The 18,096-nt window shown below is 41.2% G+C and overlaps 1 protein-coding gene and 1 long non-coding RNA gene across 4 annotated transcripts; one reads left to right on the top strand and one right to left on the bottom strand.

Annotated features, from left to right (window-relative positions):
* Nucleotides 1-805: 805 nt before the first annotated feature.
* Nucleotides 806-11,307, bottom strand: LOC145351049 (uncharacterized). Of its 3 annotated transcripts, none has more exons than XR_013888306.1 (3): nt 11,097-11,307; nt 4,178-4,286; nt 806-1,468 (listed from the first exon to the last, which is right to left on the bottom strand). It is a non-coding gene; the product is annotated as an uncharacterized LOC145351049 (long non-coding RNA). The 3 variants fall into 3 exon arrangements; XR_013888305.1 differs by lacking the exon at nt 11,097-11,307 and adding an exon at nt 10,023-10,129; XR_013888304.1 differs by lacking the exon at nt 11,097-11,307 and adding an exon at nt 4,873-5,171.
* calm2a (calmodulin 2a (phosphorylase kinase, delta)) lies at nt 10,489-17,245 on the top strand. The gene is made up of 6 exons (XM_080200650.1): nt 10,489-10,577; nt 12,609-12,639; nt 13,773-13,916; nt 14,000-14,106; nt 14,868-15,003; nt 16,584-17,245. Exons 1-6 carry the CDS (start codon nt 10,575-10,577, stop codon nt 16,610-16,612), a joined length of 450 nt encoding a protein of 149 aa, XP_080056776.1. The 5' UTR covers nt 10,489-10,574; the 3' UTR covers nt 16,613-17,245.
* The last annotated feature ends 851 nt before the right edge of the window (nt 17,246-18,096 follow it).

Below are 18,096 nucleotides of genomic sequence, written 5' to 3'. Positions count from 1 at the left end.
AAGTCCATTGATCTCAGGCAGGATTTTCTGCCGTAGGGCAAGCGTAGCCAGAGAATCCCAACCAGCATCTTACCCAGGTCCTCCCCTCAATCCTATTTCCATAACCCCACACATTTACCATGGCTAACCCACCTAACCCATCTTGAGACATTAAAGGATAATTTAGCACAGGCAATCCATCTAACCTGCACATCTTTGGACTGAGGGAGGAAACTGGAGCACCCAGGAGAACAAACTCCACACAGACAGCCACCCTAAGCTGGAATTGAACCCACATCCCTGATTTTGAGGTGGCAGTGCTAACCACTTTGCCACCATGCTGCTGAACATTAGCTCAAAATTGGCACTGCTCGTATAAAATCAGCGAATCATGATCTACCTGGTTCGTGTGTCTGGAGGCCATTCACTGCATATGGGCTAATACCCTCAACTATATTGCATCCAAGGCAATTCACCAGGAAAATGTGCACAGGCACAGCAGATGCCATTTTGGAGATCATGGGACACACTTAGTACCGTAAAACAGCACAAACTCCCAGTTTCACATTTTTTTAATTTAAAAGGAGTATCTTAAAGATGGACACATGCAGAGGGCCTCAAGGACAGAAGCTATGAAAGCAATGGTGATATGAAAGAAGTGAGTCTGGACAAGAGGCAGGAGTTGGAGGAATGCAGAGTTGTTGGAGGATTGTAAGACTTGGGGAAGGTTGCAAAGGCAGCGAAATGATATGCCACAGACCAATTTGAACACAAGGATGACAATTTTAAATTTGAGCCACTGTTTTGATTTTGATTTGATCTGATTTATTATTGGCACATGTATTGGCATACAGTGAAAAGTACTGTTTCTTGTGCTTTACAGACAAAGTGCACACAGTGCAGAATGTAGTGTTGCAGTCATAGCTAAGGCGTAGAGAGAAACATCAACCTAGTACAAGATAAGTCCATTCAAAAGTCTGATGGCAGCAGGGAAAAAGCTGTCCTTGAGTCAGTTGGTATGTGGTTTCAGACTTTTGTACCTTTTTCCCGATGGAAGAAGGTGGAAAAGAATATGTCTGGAGTGCATGGGATCCTTAATTATGCTAGCTGCTTTTCCAAGACAGCAGGAAGTGTAGACAGAGTCAATGGATGGGAGGCTGGTTTGTGTGATGGACTGGACTTAGTTCATAACCTTTTGTAGTTTCTTGAGGTCTTGGTCAGAGCAGTTGCCGTATCAAGGTGTGATATATCCAGTAAAGATACTTTCAGTGGTGCATCTACAAAAGTTGGTGAGAGTCGTAGTGGACATGCCGAATTTCGTCAGCCTCCTAAGAAAGTTGAGGGGCTTTCTTAACTATAGTGTCGGCATGGAGGGACCAGGACAAGTTGTTGGTGATCTGAACACCTGGAAACTTGAAGCTCTTGACAATTTCTATTTCATCCCCGTTGATGTAGATAAGGGCATGTCCTCCACTGAGCTTCCACTACACTGTAGGTCAATGAGCAAAGAAGAATGGAATTGTTGCAAGTTAGATTAAAGGCACCAGAATTTTGGTTAAGCTTGAAATCATGAAAAAAAAACACAAAACACACAATCACAAAAGCAAAATACTTCAGATGCTGGAAATCTGAAATCAGAAAATGCCAGATATATTCAGCAGGGTCATTCAATATCTGTGGAATTGGAAATAGAAGAGGGAGGAATTCAAGAAAATTACAGTCACCAAGGAGCAAATTGTTGGATCTGCGGGCAGACAAGTCCCCAGATTCTGATGGACTTTGTCTTAGCGTCTAAAAATAAGTGGTTAGTGAGATAGTTTCAGAGTTGGACTTCATTTTCCAAAATTCCCTAGATTCAAGGAAGGTTCTATTAGATTGGAAAATAGCGAATTAATTCCTTTATTCAAAAAGGAAGATAGGGTAGCATGGTGGCACAGTGGTTAGCATTGCTGTTCACAGCTCCTGGAACTCAGATTCAATTCCCAGCTTGGGTCACTGTTGATTCAGAGTCTATTCACATTTTTTCAGCAGGAATTTCAAAATGAATTTCCCACACTCTGTGCACTACAGAGCATACCAGCATGATTCATGCTAAAAAACCTGTAGCCGGGTCTATTCCTGCCTGAACGACCAGCAGCATAGTGCTGAGTGAGCCACTGTGCATACACCGATCTGTCAGCACCAAGATTGGAGCATGTAGCCCCACACTTCCAGCCTCTCAATTGCTGGCCCTTCCGACTCCCCCAGGCCACGATCACATGTCCAGGCCAGCCCAATCTATCCCACCCCCCAGCAGTCCCGTTCTCCTCCATGCCCCAGTAGTCCCAATCTCCCTCCAACATCGGCAGCCTGCCCCCCATCCCAATGGCCTGTCCCGATCACTGGCTTCCCTCCCTCTGTCACCCAGCCCGGCTGCAGAATGGCAGTGGGGCTCCCGCATTCCCACCGAGCTCCCCCCAGGGGCCCTGCCCCATTAGGCCCTAGCCCTGCCCCTTGACTGCCTGATGCTTGGAGGGCAGTGCCAGGGGACCAGGCTGGTTAACCAATTTATTGGAATTCTTTGAAGAAAAACATGTGCTATGGATAAAGGGGAATCAGTGAGTGTACTGTACTTAGATTTTCCAGAAGGCATTTGAAAAGGTACCATGTCAAACATTATTGCAGAAAATAGAAACTCATAGTTTAGTGGGTAACGTATTAGCATGGATAGAAGATTGGCTAGCTAAAAGGAAACAGAGTATGTATAAAAAGGTCACTTTCTGGTTGGCAAGATGTAATGACTGTGTGCTGCATGGATCAATGCTGGGGTTTCAACTTTTTACAATTTACATCAATGACTTGTATGAAGGAATTGAAGGTGTGGTTGCTAAATTTGCTGATGACACAATATAGATAGGAAAGTAAGTTGAGAATAAAAGGATTTGGAAAAGGGACATAGATAAGTAAAATGTCAAACTGTGCATTTGGGCAAGAAAAATAAAAAAATCATATTATCTAAATGGTTGAGGTTGCAGAGCTCTGAGATGCAGAGGTATGTGGATGACTTGATGCATGAATTGTAGGTAAAGCAATTAATTAGGAAAGTTAATATGTTATTGTCTAATTGCAAAATGAATTGAAAGAAAAGTAGAAAGATTATGCTTTGGTTATACAAGGCACTGGGGAGACCACATTTGCAGCACTGTGCACAGTATCAGTCTCCTTATTTAAGAAAGGATGTAAATGCATTGAAAGCAGTTCAAAGGAGGTTTACTACACTGATCCCTGAATGGGCAGGTTGTCTTATGAGGAAAGGTTGACAGGCTAGGCTTCTGAAGAGACTTGATTGAAGCATGTCTGATCCTGAAGGGTATTGACAGGAAAGGATCATTTCTCTTGTGGGAGAATCTAGAACTATGGATGACTGTTTAAAAATAAGAGGTCACCCATTTAAGATAGATGAGTTTTTTTTTCTCAAGAGGGTTATGAGACTTTGGAATTCTCTTCCTCAACAGAGTGTCTTTGAATATTTCTAATCCAGAGGCCGATGGTTCCTTGATAAGCAAAGGGGTGCAAGGTTATTGGGGATAGATACGAATGTGGATTTGAGATACAATCAGATCAGCCATGATCTTACTAAATGGGGAGCAGGCTCGAAGGGCCTATTCCTGCTCCTAATTTGTATATTCATATGAGAGAAAAACAACATTTACATTTCAGATCTATGACCTTTCATTGGATCAAAGAAAGAGAAAATGGGTTTGCAGTTACAACCCTTCACTTTGAAAGGTTCAAAGAAACTAGGCTGTAATGAAAGGGAAGGTCGCAGAGGTAGATGCTACCTTCCCTCTGTGACCTTCAGGCCTGCACGACTCATGCCTGCTGTTCTCTTAACAGAAATTTGAATGCTCCAAGACAATCTGTCTTGCTATTGCAGGCGCTTTGAGAGTGACATCTGTCAGACTGATGGTGTATGTCATGACAGTCAATGTACTTCAAGTGTGACAAATGTTAATTTCTATCCAGGTTAAAAACTTGTTTATTTCACTTACAGAACAATCTGATTAGTTGTAACTCAGTTTTGTTATTCCATGAAATTTGTGATGTGTCTTATAAAATGTAACTCTTTATTCAATGAAAACCTGAGGCAGCTGTGGATAGAAATGACAGGGTCACTATGCCTTCAGTGAATTTTTGAGAATGTCTTAGCTTTTCTTACCAGCCTGAACTGAAGCCAATAATTGCCATTGCTTTCTCTTCACGTGTTGAATGTTAGATTAGAGCATTTACTCCCCCACTGGTCTGGTGTTCGTTGTGTGCTGCTGAATCTGCAGGAGGAATACACAGTGTTAATTGGCTGCTGCAGTCTCCAGATCCTGCAGTCATGTTTTACCAGGTTTAGTGGAATAGGTGACACTAATGAACTAATGTTAGATGGAACGGATGAGACTTCAATGTGCTAGCCTACATTATAGGATGTGAGACAATTGGCTTGCCAAGTGTTCCAGTATCTTAAGTGCGACTTGAACTCATAACCTTTGACTCCGGGGAGAATGCGTCTACATTGAGCCAATGCACACTTTTTTGATTATTTCAATCCTCTGTATTTAGTCATGTACTCATTTGGAATCTAATACGATACTATTCACCCAGCCTCAATAATTCTTTGTTCTCTAAGGACGTAGCTTTTCTTTCAAGCTTATTGACCTGCAATTTTCTCATCTGGTCAACTTTATTTTGCTATCTGGTTTTATAGTTTGTAAACATTGCACAATAAACACCTCGTAGCCTCCATTTTAAATGTTACTTTTAACAGCTGCTGCCCTTTTAGTCCTGTTTCTTTGGTCCCATCATGTTTGGCACTTCCTTTCGGGGTTCACTGTTTACTGACATCCCTGTTTGAACTTTGGTTACCCGCTTAAATATGGGCTTGCTTCAGTAGCAGTGTCCTTTCGGTACAAACGCTGTCCTGACTGCCGCCTGCCTTTCGTCCTTGCACAATCTGCTTGGCGCTCTTATAGTTTCCCCTCCTGTTGCGGACACAGGCAGTCCGTTCTTCCTGGTTGAGTATAGAATAATGAGAATGTGCTGTGGGATGTCCTGAAGTGTCTATGTGTGTGTATATGCATGATACAGAAAGACAAGTCTTCAGTTTCCCTCTCTATCTGCGAATGGTGCTCTCTCTCTCTCTATTTGTTGGAAATCCTGATCGACTAAACTGTCCCACTGCTAACACGGCAGCCACTTGCCACAGCCCTTGCGCATGCGTGACGTTTCCACCCTAGTTACTGCATTGCACCACTGACTCACGGTAACACCCCCCAGCAACTGAACACAGATGTGGGCAAGTTCGTCTCTAGTTCAATAACATATAAAGCAAACAGATAAATAATAAATAGCTCAGTGACATATTTTGGTGGCATCGTTGGCCTTTGACTTGTCAGAAAGTAACTGGATTTGCATTCATTTAATTCGAATTTGAAAAGTTTACACATGTATCAGCACTTCACTTTCACCAAAGTAGTATCAGTAAGCTACTAGTATTCTTCAACGTTCAATTTTTGATTAAAACATGTTCAAAGTAAAATAAAACAACAATCAATCATAAATTATGCCCAACACATACATATACTCAAAGCCATCCCTTCCCTGCATGCAGCCTTTTTTTGAAAAGCAGCACATCCATTTAGGAGAACAAAAAATTATAAATCTCTCTGGGTGGGCAATTACAAAAAGAGTTCTACCACTTAAATAACTGCTTCACAGAAAAGTAATGATATTTGTAAATAATGTTAATCAGCCAACTTTGCAAATCAGAAGGGTATAGGTAAAATGTTTGCTATGAGAATTAATTTGATTTGACATTAACTGCAACCCAATATTGTCATTTCAGCAAATCTATCTGAAGTGTTGTGGTTCAGGATTTTTCATAGCTGCCTTTGTAAGGGGGGGAGAAACTTGATTAATCAGAATTGTTTTGCAAGACTATCAAAAAGTGAATCTGAATGGCCCAAGTCACCTCAAATGGCCTGTGGCAGATGAACAGTTCCCATCTGTTGGAAATATTCATAAATGTATCAATAATGCTGTACTTCAGATTACTGAAAATAAAACTAAAATTCTGATCATATAAACTTGTGCATCTGAAAGGTGTAACGTGAGACAAACAGCACTTTTTGTTTGAATGGCTAGCTTGTCTGATGGACAATTAAACTCATCATGCTTAAAAATAGCCAAACTACCAAAATATATATGCACATTGAGTTTTTGTTTGTTTAGTGTGAAACGTTTACTGACCCTTGTATCTAAATTCAAAAAATTCAACAGCAGTAATATTAATGAATTCCAATGTGTACTTCTGGGCACTGCTGGAGTTTAACCAGATAAAATTCACCAACATATGCTTTCTTCTCCTTTCAACCAAAAATGGTCCTGTATACAAATTATTGTTTTTTTGAGGTGTTTAAGAACATGAGAAATAGGAACAGGGATAGATCATACAGCCCAATGGGCCTGATCCTCCATTCAACGCAACCAACGCTGATTTTTGTCTTCAACTCCATTTTCCTGCCTACTCTTCATATCCCTTCAATCCATGAGACTCCATAGATTTGTATGTCTCAACCTGAAATATATTCAACCCTCTGGATTAGAGAATTCCAAAGTTAAGTTTGAAACCCCTTGAGTGAAGGAAGTTGTCCGCGTTTCAGTCCTAAATAATCGGGTCCTTATTCTAAGACTGTGCTTCCACGTTCTAGATTTCCCAGCCCGAGAAAACATCTCCCGTGTCTGAATCACTTCTCTCCCTCCCAAACTCCTGTAATAGGCAAAATATGCGCCAGAAGAAGCTGCTGGGAATAAATCTAACCGTTAATTATACTAAGTCATAAATGAGAGGAATTGAAATCATAAGCTGAATACTTTTGTGTTCAGAAACAAATTTTATGGTATTGTCTAGGAATAGGGCCTGGGTGGGATTGTGATCGGTGCAGACTCAATGGGCTTAATGGCCTCTATGGCCTCTATCTGCATTGTAGAGATTCGATGATTCTCACACTTGGCCTGTATAGCAGTATGTTGGCCACATTTCAGCTATTTATAAAAGGAATTGGTCTTGGGATGCTGACAACACTGACAAAAGTGTATTTGTGTCACATTGTCCACAGAGAGTGGATTCAAGTCTTTTCCATGAAGGAATATAGTAGACTAGTTGTGTTTTTACAACTAAATAGCAACTTTCATGATCATGCACTAGGCCACACATTATTAAATTGACATCAATTTCAGAACTTGCCAAAAACTTGTGACCTCATGTTTGTTCTATCAATAAAATGTTGAGTTATTTGCAAATCAGCAGAAATAATCCCAGCTCTAAGTGGCAGGAGCACACCTTCAGGTCCTGTCAATAAACCAGACTGTTCAGTCAATTATCAGTAAGACTCTAGAGTGCTGCTGATCTTGCCAAGCTTGGGTATTGGTTATCAAATAGAGGATTAACTTGTCACCAATCTTCAGTTATAGAGCCCATCATCATACAGTCAGTTTGACTCCAAAGAGACTCTGATTACTTCCTCTGAGGGTGGATAATAACAAATCTGTCATTAGACAACTGACACATGCAGATTTACCCCTCGCTAGACAGGTGGTACATTTAAGGAGCTCTTCCCAAGTGGTATGAAGCAGAAATTACCATGAAATTTATGAACATATTGCCATTGCTCTCCTAACCACAGCATTAGGTGTATTAAATGTAGTTTGTGATGAAGAACTTAAGCAATAATTCCATACACCTCTACAAGCAAGGGTCTTTGGCTATGTGAACACATTCATATAATCAAGACATATTCATTCCAGCAATTTTCATCCAAAAATGTTGGATTTCCATATCAGAAAAAGGAAGCTTTAATGTAATATTTGTTACGAAGAACGACTTGTGGCATGATTATTTTGTTGTTGAAGTCCAGTGCCATGTAATAAGCTCATCCTTGCCTCCATCGAGCAGACTTGATGGGCTGAGTGGCCTGATTCTGCTCCTATGTTTCATGGTCCCATTAAATCAGTTGGAGATTAATCCAAATGGCAGTGTAACTCGTCTAGGGTCCAAACTTTCAAACATGCAAAATCAGGAAATTAGAGATTATGTGCAATTTCTCATGCTGCTCTGACTTCAAAAATTATATATTTTGACTACTGCAAGACTACATTTTAAAAATTCTGATGATCTACTGGATCTCTTGCCCATTAAAAATTGGCTCCTGAGGAACTAGCATTTTAAGGATGTGTGCTCAAAGCTTAATTCCTACTTAAATGAAGGCACTCACTGTTGGCAATATAACTTGGGTCTGCCATTTATAAATAGCAATCCCAAACTGGCATTTGCACCACAACTGCAGTCTAATTTGAAAATAATGATTACATAACAATACATATGATTCTTTAAAAGGTGAAATGCTTTCTAATTCTGGCACTAGATTTTAATAAAGTTTATTGATATATGAATGTTTCTACCACTTGGCTGGATTTTATGCACATGGATCCATGACAACTGTGACAAACATATGCAGTAGGAATGTGCTATAAATTGTATCCTTGCAAGTGTGTATTGCGAGTGGAGAGCATTTTGAACTACAAAATAGGACTACCTCCTGGTTGTTTGTTACTGATGCTAATGAGAATGATTTGAGCAATGAATTAAGAATATCATACAATAAATACCATTGTCTCAAGTGTGATATCCCTTTTACCAGTATCAATAGCTAATTAAGTATCATGACGACATTGCAGGTATAGGAAGCAAGGTGATACCCAAACACGTTTCCTGCTTTGTCTACCCTGACACTTTTAAATACGTCTAAGTTCTTATACATTAATCTAATAATATAGAGAGGAAAAAAATTATGCAAATAGTTGATATTTATTTTAATTATTCCAAAAATATTTTGTCATACATCTGCAAGCCAGAAATAATCATTTACACTAGGGCCTAAAATCACTTTTAAAAGTTTCTGTTGGCCAGAGTTGCACATTTTTAAACGGTCCCGCAAGAATTGCAGACTGTGCAACATAGATCAACGTTCCAGAATATAAAACACATATCTATGTACAATATTCTGAAGCATGGTGAGAAACAACACAAAATTACAAGATTAAATGGCTCCGTAGACACTATAAACATTAAATCAGAGCAATTGTGAAGTTTTATAATGTTTATTAACTGCAAAGTGTGTACAACTGCAGTTCCGACATTTAAAATTAAACTAGAAAATTGTCCAGAAATTTAGTGAAGTTTGCGATTTTTAAAGTTTTTACTTTCGTTGGCCATCATGGAGTATGCCAAACAACAGGCAATACTTAAAGCAAATAGAAGAAAACCTTATTTAAAAATAATAGGGTATTCAAGTTTACGAGGGAGTAACACTTGGACGATAGCTTGATAATAAATTAAAAGTGTTAGAGTTTATTTATTCGTGTCACAAGTAGGCTTACTTCAACATTGCAGTGAACTTACTGTTAAGATCCACTTGTCATAAATAAATTGATATTCAGCATGAGAAACACGTGGCCACAATAAAGTCACAGCCCAATACCAACGCAAATATTATAAAAATCGGATTAAAGATTATAAACATTGGCTGTTGAATTGGGGGGAACACAAGTAGCATGTTTGCAGGAACAGCCAACGAACACATACTTTGAAGCCAACTTAAGAAAACAGACAGGTATCAACCCAGATATTTGGGGGACAGAGGGGAGATAATCAGCCACGTGCGTGTGACACACACAAAAAAATCATATCCATTGCACAATGTTACAAAGATAAAAGCGAAGTTTCAATGTTGAAGCAGTAGCAGGATGCAGTAAGCAGCAGCCAACAGGTTGAGTGTCTGTGCAACGTTGTAGTGCTGCAGTGTACATTTAATATCAGCTATCTTGCGTCCCCACCCCCCAAACCCCCATTTTATTACACCAAGGTGCGGTGGTACTGCGCCGAACCATACCAGGCCGTACCCGTGCTACGCTAAGCAACGACCATCCCCCACCACCCACAACACCCCCACCCCCACCTCGCCAGCCAGCTCTGAATAACAGGACAGGGGCGAGCGGACACCAAACATCAGCAGCAACAGCACCAGCGGACGCTGCCTTGCACTGACGCATTGCAGGTACAGCCCGACCAATCAGCGGCCGCACAGGGAGCCGTGCCGCCGCCGCCGCCACGCCAGGCTACATCTGCTTCCGCGCGGGGGGGGGGGCAAGAGAAAATAGTCCTGAGACGGGGCTTGCTGAGGGTGGGGGAGAAAGACAGAGAGAGAGAGAGAGGAGAGAGTTGGCCACCAACAAACAAATCGATGGCACTATTAGATGAAAGGGAGATGGAGGATTAATTCGAAGTTGGAGTAGGGAGAGAAGAGGGGGGGAAACGGCCCTGAACCCTGGGCGGGGGGAGAGGTAGATCCGCGGAGTGCACGGTGGGCGGGGCGCCGCGGAGGGATACACGGGTAGAGCGGTGTTAAGCAGCCGCTGTGAGCGGGCTGTTTATAGTCAGTGGTGGCGAGGGTGGAGAGGAGTTCAGCCGCGAGCGGGGCAATCGGCAACCAGTTCACAACGCTGCAAAAATGGTGAGTCCAGTCCCCGCCCTAGCTCTCTCTGTCAGCCTTCGATTCTTTCTTCACCCTCCATCTCAGCACTCCTTTGCCGTGGAAGCGAATGGATTTATTCTCGTCACTCTCCCTCTATCGGGGCAGTGAAATTTCCCCCCCCCCCTTGGATTACGAGTGGAGATTTCTTATAATCTAGATCGAGATTTCCCCCCCTCCTCCCCCCTCTCTCTCTCTATCTCCCTCGTTGGTGAGATTATGACCTCTCCGTGGAGCCAGGAGAGGGAAGGTGAAAACCGGCGGGCTGCCACTGCGGCCCATTGTCGCCATCAGCCGAGCGGGTATTAATTTTATCTCGCTCCCGTGTATTTTTTTAATAGAGGTGCCGACATTGGTGCCCATTGGAGTGGATGAACAGATGGGGAGAAGACGGGCTTTATCGGGGATTGGCGGCGTTTCCTCCTGTTCCAGAGGGGGACGGGGGTTTGTTGCTATTTCTCTCCTTTCCGCCCTCTTTGTCGGACGCGGCGGCGACCTTACCTGATAACCGGCGCAGTCCGTCCAGCCCGATCCCCCATGGGAGAGAGAGGGAGGGGTTGGGAAGATGTGCGGTTGTGGTGCCGCCGCCGCCCTGCTGCCAATCCATAGGCGGCGGTTCGAGCCGTTGGAGACCCGGGGGAGGTGGGGGGGAGGGAAGGGTAGCGGTGTTGGTGAGCTCGCGCGAAAACAACTGGAGAGCTGAGGGCGCGTGAGAAAGGGGGAATGGCGCATACTCGTGGGGTAACGGTCCCGAGGGGGAGAGGAGTTGACGCATGTCTGGGAAGGGGGGGGTGGAGGATGGCGCATGCTCGTGGGGTAACAGTCCGGGGTGGGGGGGAGAAAGAGGGGTTGACGCATGCTCGTGGGGTAATGGTCAGAGGGGTTGGCGCATGCCCGGGGAAGGAGGGAGACGGAGGATGGCGCATGCTTGCGGGATAATGGGCGAAGGGGGGTGGTAGCGCATGCTCGTGGGCGCGTGCTGTTTGGGGGGGGGGGGGGGGGGTGGTAACGGTTCCCGGTGTTCAGTCCCGCCGCTGCCGCCTTTGAGTGGATCTGTGTCAGCGTTGTTTTAACAAAGCATTAATGTCCACGGCTTGAGTTTATTTCCGTAGGAGGGGTGGGGGAAAGAGTGTGAGCTGTGGTGGAAGTTGTCTATCTCCGGAGATGGCTGCTTTTTAAATTATCGGCACTTCCGGCTGCAGACGCGCAATGCAGAGAAGCAGAGCAAACTGCAGGCTCCAGGATGGGAGGGTCCCTCACTGGAGAGCGAGGGATGAGTTTACAATGCTGTGGGCGCGTCGGGTTTGAAATACCTCCATTCAGCCCTCGTATCTGACGAAACTGTTGATTTCCGATCCTTTCATCGAAAGTTTTTTAATTCTCCCAATGTTTAACTTGATGTGGTGTCCCTCTTTCTCGGAGAGCGGTGTTGGTGTGGAATGCCCTGCGTGACCTCTTAAATTTCTTAGTTGAGACTTGAGGTCGTTACTGTGGAGTTGAAGAATGACTGGCTTTGTGGAATTTGAGCCGCTCCCTCACTTTCTACTCCTTGGTTTCTGTCTTATCGTTGCACCAGTTATTGGCTGTTTGCACTTGACTACTGAAATTATTTGACCTATCGTCTATAATAGATGAACTAGTTAATGGATATAGTTTGACATCAGAAATTGCACTTCTCAACTTGTGGCTGGCTAGCTGAATGATAGTGTCCAGGGGGAGTACTGAACTTGGTCTCCTGAAAAAAAAGTCTCAGCCAGAGTTGATGTTACTGGTGAGCTATTAAAAACATATGTTGTGTTGTCTTACCATGTGTAAATCTTATGTTGCTTAGTGGACTCTTTTGGGTCCTAATGTAGATACACTCAGCAATATTATCTTGGACCTTTCCTGCCAACATGTGACTTTTTGTAGATTTTAGTGTTGAGCTGAATCATTGCATTGTTTGGCCCATTTATGAATTTCTTTCCTATTAAATCAATGTAAGCAGTGGATAATCTGTAAATTTTTTTTCAGGCTGATCAACTAACAGAAGAGCAAATTGCTGGTGAGTATTTAAAAAAAAACTGACCTTTAATTGCTGATGAATAGTCTGTCTTTTTGGGAGATGCAAGATATTCAAAGCTCAGTTTTAGTATTACATGAGCTTGCAAATATTTTTGTGGATTATCTGGTGCAAGAAATCAGATGGGGGAAGATGCACTTTTTTGAAGGAGTTTAATCTTGGTATAGCTTGGTAGTTGGAAAAAGTGGTTGGGGTTGAACTCCAGATAGCTCTTAAGGTACCCACTTAAAGGGTTAATTTAATTGCCTCTGCCTATCCTTGAACTTTGGTTCCTTGCTATAATTTAAAGAGCTGACAAGTGGCTCAGTTTAAATACAGTAAAAAGTCTGACAACACCAGGTTTTAGTCCAACCTATTTATTTGATAATATACTCGCAAGCTTTCGGGTTAGCCCCTTCCTAAGGGGCTAAGTATATTATCAAATAAATAGGTTGGACTAAAACCTGGTGTTGTCAGACTTTTTACTGTGTTTACGCCAGTCCCAACGCCGGCATACCCACATCAGTTTAAATACAACAGAACAATGAAGTGATTCCACTGTGCATGCTTTGCACTTCCTGGTTGTACTTGTGCTTTTTAGTTACAGTATCTTTGTACTTTATCAGACTTCTTGAAAAGGGAGTGCATATGCATTATTTAGTATTGAACATTGCCTGAACAGGTCTGTCTGTCAAATTCTGCACATACTTGGAGGAGGAACAAGATTGTGATGCACTAAAATGCTGCTTCCAGACTTGTTTGCCTTTTTATTGTCAAACATTTTGTGGTCTTTCTGTATTAAATGATCCATGTGTTGAGCATCTTTTTGTCAAAGCTAGTTAGCCCTTGTATTGAAAAACAAAATTACTAGTCTATGCTTTGGCTGGGCCAATTCTTAAGATTGGTTTTAACATTCCAGTACTACCTTTTATATCTGAGAAATATGCAGCTTTATCTTTGGCGTAATCTAATGTTTTACAATTGGCATGATTCAGTTGAGAACTTTATAGGTTGATTAGTAAAATTGATCTGGATATTGCCTAGCACAACTTTGCTGAATGGTTTAAAATAACTTTAGTACATGCAGTGAAATCACATGTCTACTGTGCTAGCATATTATTTTTCCCTCCTTGTAGAATTCAAAGAGGCCTTTTCACTCTTTGACAAAGATGGGGATGGTACCATAACAACAAAGGAACTTGGAACAGTCATGAGATCACTAGGCCAGAACCCAACTGAGGCGGAACTACAGGATATGATCAATGAGGTTGATGCTGATGGTAAGCAGGAGAAGCATCAATCCCTCCTACTGAGCATTTTCAATTACTGTGTGCTATTTTCACTAACTTGCATTTTTTGGCAGGAAATGGAACAATTGACTTTCCAGAATTTCTGACAATGATGGCAAGAAAAATGAAAGATACAGATAGTGAGGAAGAAATCAGAGAAGCATTCCGAGTGTTTGATAAGGTATATTCTAATTCTATCTTGATCTGATGTAAATTGCTAGTAAGTGGGTGTTTGCTACACTCGTGCTACCATGTTAAGGTCCATGCAGTTTCTTCCCCTGTTCCTCTGGAAATGGACTTGGCAAGGTCAGCATTCTGCTGGCTGTGTGTAGCCTCCTTTGATTTTACTCTTGCAGTTCCAAATTGGAACACTGTTTTTGCACTATAGGCTTTTGGCCACTATAAACTGGATTGAGTTTACTCAGTGTTCCTGAAGCAATTGAGTGTAGACGTAATATAGGTTGAATTTTAATTCAGGATTTTGGGTGAAGAACTTGCATTTTTATGTCCTTTGCAACTGACATTCCAAAACAATTTACAATTATGTAACCACTTAGGTAGAAAATGGAACAGCCAGTTTTATGTACAGCAAGACCTTGTGCTCAACAGATGAGCAGAAAATTGTGGTGTGGTCGAAAGATAAGTAGGGATGCTCTTCAGAATTGCACCACAGGACCATATTGCTTTGTTTCATTTGAAATGCCACTTCAAAAGTGCTTTGCTGTTCTTATAAATGTCAGCCTGAATGACGTATTAGTCCAGATTGAACTTTGAATTCACAGCCTTAACTTTGGCAAGAGTTCTACACTTCATCTAAGACTCAAAGTTAAATGTAATCTGGGTGACTTGGTTCTATCTTGCATGACCCTTTTACCAGTATTTTTCCTTTTTAAATAGACATTGAAAACAAAATCATAGACTGTTGCATTTTTTGGCTTCTAGGATGGTAATGGTTACATCAGTGCTGCAGAACTTCGTCATGTAATGACAAACCTTGGAGAAAAATTGACAGATGAGGAAGTTGATGAAATGATCAGAGAAGCAGATATTGATGGTGATGGTCAAGTGAACTATGAAGGTAAGTTGATATCTCTTGCACTGTTTCTCCTTGTGACTTTTTTGGTTCAATGTCTTGCATTTTACATCCAACAACAGGAAACATATCTGGCAGTCTACAGAATTTGCTTATCTGTAAATTCTGACATTCCCCTAAAATCATTTTTTTTACCTTGAACTCGTACCTATGTACGATACTGCTTGTTTAAAGCTGTATACTCTTAAATTCAACTTTGTTTTCATTGCTGTTGAAGATTTGATCTACCAAGTACCTGCATGTTAGTTTATTCTGCAAGTATTCTACTACGTTCCATTGATTCTTGAAATTTTCTGTACTTTTTTTTGAGCCCACCCATTCCCCATGCAATCCAGATAACTTTATGCATTCTACAAATGTGCTTCTTGGCATTTTGGTTAAGATCAAGTGTTTGATCAAGCCCAAGCTTACCTCTTGTGGGGACCATGAAATAGATTCAAATTTTTTTCTGAAAAAAGCAAGGAATGGATTTCAGTTTTCCTGGTTCACTCTAAGCATTGGCTCTCTAACTGTCTATTTCAAGTAAATTGTTTATAAATAGCCCATCTTATGCTGCAGTATTGATGACCAATAATTTGTATTGCCTTTTGCCCCTAGTGATTAGAGGTAGCAGGAGTAGGCCTTCAAGTCTTTATGGCCTGTATTTCAGATGTTTAAATCAAATCTTTTAACACACTTGAAAGCTCTCCATGGCCAAAACTGGAAATAAAGACTAGCAACATTTGCAAAATAATCCATACAAACCCAGCTCTCCTGGTGTGACAAGATAATTAGCCTGTTTGATCTCTGGATTATTTTCTTGAGCTAAGTCTAGAAGTTGGAAATTCACATCTGATATATCTGGGTGGGTAAATATGGTAGTATTGATATCACATCTGAAATATATTGTCTACATCAGAACTGAAGTACAATAGATTACTCTCTGGTTGAACAAGAACCTAAGCTGAGAAATAGGTCACTGATCTTCATATTTAGTTATTTATACATTACAAGCAATTGACTAATTTTAATTCTCCTGGATTTGCTAAATTGTGAATTTAAGTAATGGGCTTGCTGTTGTGAATTGATCAAAAATTCCCCTAGGTAATTTGACACTAATAAAAGCTGGATGGCTTCTCCTAAACAAAAAGATGCTCGCTCTCATTTTCCTGAAACTTTGAATTGCTGCTCTGGTGTTTTACACCATTACTGTTACCAGTGGTTTTGCTCAAAAATCCTGAATTTGCTGTGCCTGAGCATACTAGATTGATCAATTGCTAAATGAGGATGAAACTACATTGACATGCTGCTCTACCCAAGTAGCCCATGCACCTACACGCAGTCACTTTTGTTTTGGCTTGGCTAGTTTTCAAAAATTTTATGCCCATTGGTGTTAAATGAAATTTTAATGTTTAATCTGGTAAGCATGTTCCATGTTTAAAGAAATTTGTCCCTTAATGTGACCAGTTATGACAAGTGCCATTGGGATGGAAGACAAGTTGAACTTGACTGGTCTCAAATTGCCCACGCTTAAGTTTTGATGCTTTAGAAGCTAACTAGAGTAACATCTTGTTCTTTATTTGCAGAGTTCGTACAAATGATGACTGCAAAGTGAAGATCTTGTACAGAAAACCTTTTAATTTTCTTGTAAAAAAGCATTGTTTATTTGCCTTTCCTTTGTTTGTAATTTCTGTAATGTTTCTCTCCTGCCCCAACTGTCTAAAACATATGCATGTATAGTGGGTAGAGTTACAGTCCATGTTATTTTCCTTCAATATCCTCTTGTCATTGTTTTCTTTCGCATTTAAGACAAGACTTTGGTGTAACAAAAGTTGCATGTGGCTTTATCTTGAAGTGCATCCAAGCTCTTCTACACATTCAAAGCTACACAAGGACTTGTGGTTTAACGAGGGATCATCTGGTATGCTGCTGTGAGGAAATGGCTGATGATATCAGCATGTATTGCATTGCTGTTTAAATGCAGAGTTATCACTCTGCATGGAGTAAGGACAGAGCCTAAAATTCTCAGCATTGCACTATAGCAAAACGGGTGTATCATCCAGGTACTCGTACACTAAACCTTTTTGTATTTGCTGTTCCATACAAGGAAGCATTCTTTTCTTACTGTGCTCTTTCAAAATTTTGTTTAGCCACTTAGTTCTTTCTGAAATCTGCTTTGGCACTGACATGCCTGAAATCCATTCCAAGTTGTATATTTTTTTCCAATAAAACTACAATTTACCCAAAACTTCTCTTTTGTAGTTTGTTCCTGTAATGTGACACAGGCAGTAACTGTGTCATAATTGGCCTTTTGCAAACAAGCATGACAGCTTCCTTACTGGGTAACCATTTGAAGTCCATGTACTTTTTTTTTGGAAAGGTCTTGTGCCCTTGACCTAAGTATTATATTAAACTGAAATTATTCTTCTGAATGCTTGATCTGACTATTCCATCAAAAGGATTCTATTCCTAGGTGTTCATGGGCATTTTGATACCTTTTTTCATCTCCATTTGTTCTTGAGGGTCCAATTTTATGCTGCTACTAGTCTTCCAGTGGATACTAACATTCAGTGCCCACCTTGGTCAAATGGAAAACAAAGCAGTTTCTAATGCCAATGGCAGAACATTGGATGCATGGAGTGGTAGATAATGACATTTACCTGTTTTTCAATGGCACAGACATGATTAAATGGTCTCTATCTGATTCTAGAATTAACAGCTTTCAGGATTGTCCTGAGATACAGTACTGGTCAGCTAACCAACCAAAATCTGTACCCAAATTAATCTGCCTCTTTGGAGAACTGAAGCAAAACTGGCTGAAAGACTTGTTTCCTACAGATAGAACTGTTGAAATTGCTTTGAAGAATAGCTACTTAAGCAAAATTGAGGCTGATATCTAGTACCAGCTGGATTCAAATGTTTTACCCCAAGGGAGCTTTCCAAGCCAGCAGGCAGAAAAACATATTTGCTGCCTGTTTCTCAAACATGGCATGAATTGCCTCCATGCATTACACATAGAAAATCCACTACACCAGCAGGTAGATATTCATGCTCAAGTTGAATATTAATCTTCATTTCCTTTAAATATGAAGCCAATTT

Source organism: Carcharhinus amblyrhynchos, chromosome 12 (assembly GCF_965287045.1).
Source record: "Carcharhinus amblyrhynchos chromosome 12, sCarAmb.v2.hapA, whole genome shotgun sequence".
NCBI lineage: Eukaryota > Metazoa > Chordata > Chondrichthyes > Carcharhiniformes > Carcharhinidae > Carcharhinus > Carcharhinus amblyrhynchos.
The sequence above is the reverse complement of the archived record's forward strand: the minus strand, read 5'-3'. Positions and strand labels throughout refer to the sequence as shown.